This window comes from Hylaeus volcanicus, unplaced genomic scaffold (assembly GCF_026283585.1).
Source record: "Hylaeus volcanicus isolate JK05 unplaced genomic scaffold, UHH_iyHylVolc1.0_haploid 11111, whole genome shotgun sequence".
Classification (NCBI taxonomy): domain Eukaryota; kingdom Metazoa; phylum Arthropoda; class Insecta; order Hymenoptera; family Colletidae; genus Hylaeus; species Hylaeus volcanicus.
Window position 1 is genome coordinate 1 of NW_026532458.1, and position 4,507 is coordinate 4,507.

A 4,507-nucleotide genomic window follows, 5' to 3' on the forward strand; every position below is an offset into this window, starting at 1 on the left:
AGTGTCGCCTTTGCACTTTGCTGGAAAGCACCTTCATGTACTGGCAGTTCATTTCGATTTCACATCTTTTTCTATTTTCTTGTAGTTTTTAATGGAGATCTTTTATTTTTCTATGATAACTCCTTGAGTCCTCCACTTTTTCATGTACTTGGCGTAATTTTTTTACTTTTTTGAAGTTTTTTATGGGGATAGACTTGGAGGCATCGTTTGATAAAGTGGCAAGAGCGGAACTGTGGAAGATGATGGAGAAAAGAAGCATACGAAGTGGACTGATAGAAGGAACTAAGGAAATATAACAGAAAATATGGTAAAGGTAGGAGAAGAAGTGTTGGCGAATTAGCGTTCGCATTTCGCGCCGACCGCGATTGTAACTCTGAGGTGTGCTGTTACCGATTGCGGCGGTACCTCCCGGGCTCTCTTTGTACACGCAGCGCTCTCACCACGCGGTAGCCGGCATGCCGCATGGGAGACGCCATTATTAGTTTACACTTCACACGCGCAACACGTGTCGTAGTAAAAATATTCTGGACGCTTTCGCCCACACATTTTAATACTCAGTCCGCTCATTTTCAAAACACCATTGTTCACGCGCTTAGTACCACCATTGTTCACGCGCTTAGTACCATCAGTGTTCCTCTTTTTTTGTCTATAAATATTGTATATTCTTTGTGTAGTGCGCTCTTGTACATATTGTGTCTATTTTGCGTTCTCAGTCACTCATCTGCCTGAGTTGTGATAATAAACGTTAGTTTAAGAAACCCGGTGTGTGCTTTATCACTCAGACCACGCAGAACACGTGCATTCTCAAATAAGAAGTATCGCAGAGTTTTTGAACAAGCGAAGAAGTGAGACAAAGCTGTCCATTAAGTCCAACGTTATTCACAATATTTAGGTAGGTTCACAATATATAGGTAAGGAAAAGGTTTGGTCATTGGCATATTCTGATGATAAAGTAAGTGTGGCACAGAGACCAGAGGAACTGGAGGAGATATTAAAAACGCTAGAAAGATATTTAGATAAGAGGAAACTAAGTTTAAAGTCAAAGGTAATGGTATTTAAAAAAGGAGGTGGGAGAGGAAAGGAGCGGGTGTGGAGATAGAAAGGTAAAGTTTTAGAAACGGTAAAAGAAATTGTTTATTTGGTTGTGCGTTTCCAAAGGAATGGAGACATGGTCAGTCATGTAAAGGAGAGACCAAAGAAAGCAAATGTAGTAATTAGAAAACGTAAATTTAAAGAAGACTTTAGAAGAAGACTACTAACGTTTAACAATCTAGTGTTCAGAATTATGCTATATGGGGCAAAGGTTTCTGGATGGAAAGAGAAGGCAGAGTTAGAAGGGATACAAACAATATATATAAGGTGGTGCCTAGATTTTGATTTTTGTACACCAAAGTACATAATCTTAGAGGAAACAAAAAGGGAGAAAATAAGAGTCAGGACTGGAATAAAAGCGATAAGATTCGAAAAGAAGGTTAGGAGTGCAGTAGGTCAGGAGCTAGTAAAGGAATACCTTAAAAAAAAGGAAATATCAAAGAAAGGATGGATTATCTGAGGACCAAATGGTTATAGCCAAGCAGGAGTTGAGGAGTTAACAAAAGGAGTGAGAGAGATAAACAAGTGCAATATAATAAAATAGGCGAAGCCAGTTACAACAGTAGATATATTAAGTACATTGTGACAGCACTACGTCCAGAATATTTAACAACAACAGGAAAAGGAGATAGCCAAAAATGTATAGCCAGGATAAGATGTGGAAATTTAGAAGAGGGAAACATATATTGGTTGAGAGAGGTGGACAGAAAGTGCGGATTACGTAAACTTGAAATAGGGACATTGAAACACTTCATAGAGGACTGCCAGAAGTTAGAAAGAGGGGAATGAAAAGAGGAAACGCTGGTAGAGGGGAGGGCGGATGAGAGGGTAGCAGTGTGGTTAAAGAAGATAGAGAAAAAGCGAAAGGAAAGGAGTAGAAAATAGGGAAATATAGCAGGAGACTAAAGATAAAGTTACAGGTTAGATTTTAGGCTTTTATAGTATGTTTAAATGTAGCATTAATAGATTAAGGATTATTAATTTTAGGATTAGTATGTAAGGTACGAGTGTAATAGAATGAGGGAGTATGAAAATCGTTAGAAGATTTGTAACCAACTCCATTTCTTGACTGGAAAGCTGGAATAAATATATACAGTGTGTTTCGTTTATCTAGCAAAGTAAATATCTCGTGACGCACGGAAGTTACGAAAAAAATTTATTTACAAAAATTGTTCGGTTTGTAGGGTACAGTCATATGATGTAATTTTTTTCGGGCCTGTAATAGTAGGGAGGGAGGATTTTAAAGTCAAAATAAGTTTTTTAAATGGAACTATATATTCTTTTTTTCATGGCCTGATAGCTTTTTTCGAAACGAATTCAACGGTATATCACATTATTTAATTTGCTGTTTCCAAACGTTAGAAATTATATTATAATCTTGTAACGTTTTGAGTAGGTAATGGTAGGACATATCGGGTTGCCAAAAAAAGCTATCAGGCCATGAAAAAAAAAATATATAGTTCCATTTAAAAAACTTATTTTGACTTTGAAATCCCTACTCCCTACTATTCCAGGGCCGAAAAAAATTACATCATATGATTGTACCCTACAAACCGAACAATTTTTGTAAATAAATTTTTTTCGTAACTTAAGTGCGTCACGAGATATTTACTTTGCTAGATAAACGAAACACACTGTATATGTTCTATATCAATATCTATATGAATGTAAAGGCACACACTTAATTTTTACACCTAATATTCATAAAAAAGAAAGATAGAAATAAGAGATTTTAAAGTAATAAAAAGATGGGGAGGATTAAGAATTGTGGATTTAGCAAACGGTATAAGGTAGTAAAGAAAGAAGTATACAGAACCATTTGAGGGAAATAGTAATCATTCTTACAAAAATGTATATTTTCAAAAATACTTGGTTTTTTTATGTAAGATCTAACCATATCTGTGAAAAAGATTTGTAAAAAGTCTAAATAAAAAAGATTTTTGTATTATTCAATATATCTATGATAAACCCAAATAAACAGATTTTCCATTAAGTTAATTTTTTACAAAAAAATTGATGTATATAGCGGCGATTTTCACGCGTCCCAGCTGGGGGGGCGCCCCCCCCTAAAAAAAAGAAATTGTAGGAAGAGAAAGAAGGGAAAGAAATTGTAGGAAGAGAGGGACTATACAATTATAACCATAAGAGGAATAAATAAACATGCATATCCATATACCTGAAAATCAACATAACTAACTGGATTTCTTATGTGCCTACACCAATCTGCTCTTCTACCAGCTGCAAAACAAGCTTCGCTACAAAAATGTCCCATAGTATGTATCATTTTATAGGAAAGATGGTTGCCTCTATCCGATTTACATGTTTTAGTAACTCGACCACACCAGGAACAAAATATACTATCTATAATAAATACAAAAATATTCAATTATGAAGAAGATGAATTGTAACAGAACCTTTATAATTTATTTAATTAAGAGGGAAACTCTGGTTATATATACGTAATAATAACTACTCTCTATATAATAGTAATTGTTCATTAACTTACCTGAACAAATAGAATTTGGGTAATTTTCATAAGGAAATCTCGATGTAGAATCAGGCGATATTTTACTCATCGGTAATGGAGGTGATGTTGATTGTCTATTTATGATACTTGTACTGTTTACAGAATATGGCAACGGCGAATTGGACGTATCGAAAGACGAATTATTTTCGTTTAACGATATCGGAGACTTCGATGCTTGCTTGTTTGAAATAAAATTTTGATCCATTTTAAGTATTTTACTACTTCTCACGTCAGACGTGGATGTGAAATGATCCAAGTTTAAACTCCTTGTACAACCACTATCCACTTTGTCATAGCCATACCACCCCAATAGTTCACTCATCGTAGTTGCCGCATACTCCTGCGATAACATATAATATAATATCTTGTTAACATAATCAGTATTAACTGAATTATTACTATTATTATTATTATTATTATTATTTATTTCCAGAAAAAAACATTGCCATAGATATACATTAGAGTAGCTCTTATTTCAGTGGTGGAAGAAATCCAGACATAAATTTGCCTCTAACCCTATCCTTGACTTTTACCTTAGAATTTTTTTTGTTTCACTGTAACAATCTAGAAATAGAGTACCAACAGTCTCTATGTACCAATAGAAATAAATAAATATACATATTTATCTAATATAAATAAAACTACCATTTTTAAGGGCAAGATATGGGTAACACAGCGAGGTGACATTACCGGCAAAAATGAGCGTAAAAAGGGGTCCGGTTTTCGGTTTTCGTCCTTATATAAGAATATTTGAGGTTAGCTGAGAACTAATTCGAAAGAGAAAGGTTCAATACAGTACGCTCTGGTCATGATTCAACGGGATCTTGTAAATATCTAATAATATGAGCGTCCAAAGTAGAGCATATGATAAGATACACCTGTAGAATC

General features: G+C 34.7%; 1 protein-coding gene across 1 annotated transcript; it reads right to left on the reverse strand.

The window, feature by feature from the left end:
* Positions 1-3,186: 3,186 nt before the first annotated feature.
* Positions 3,187-4,136, reverse strand: LOC128882356 (sine oculis-binding protein homolog B-like). Its single transcript, XM_054133947.1, has 2 exons — positions 3,599-4,136; positions 3,187-3,453 (listed from the first exon to the last, which is right to left on the reverse strand). Exons 1-2 carry the CDS (start codon positions 3,969-3,971, stop codon positions 3,218-3,220), a joined length of 609 nt encoding a protein of 202 aa, XP_053989922.1. The 5' UTR covers positions 3,972-4,136; the 3' UTR covers positions 3,187-3,217.
* Between the last annotated feature and the right edge of the window lie 371 nt (positions 4,137-4,507).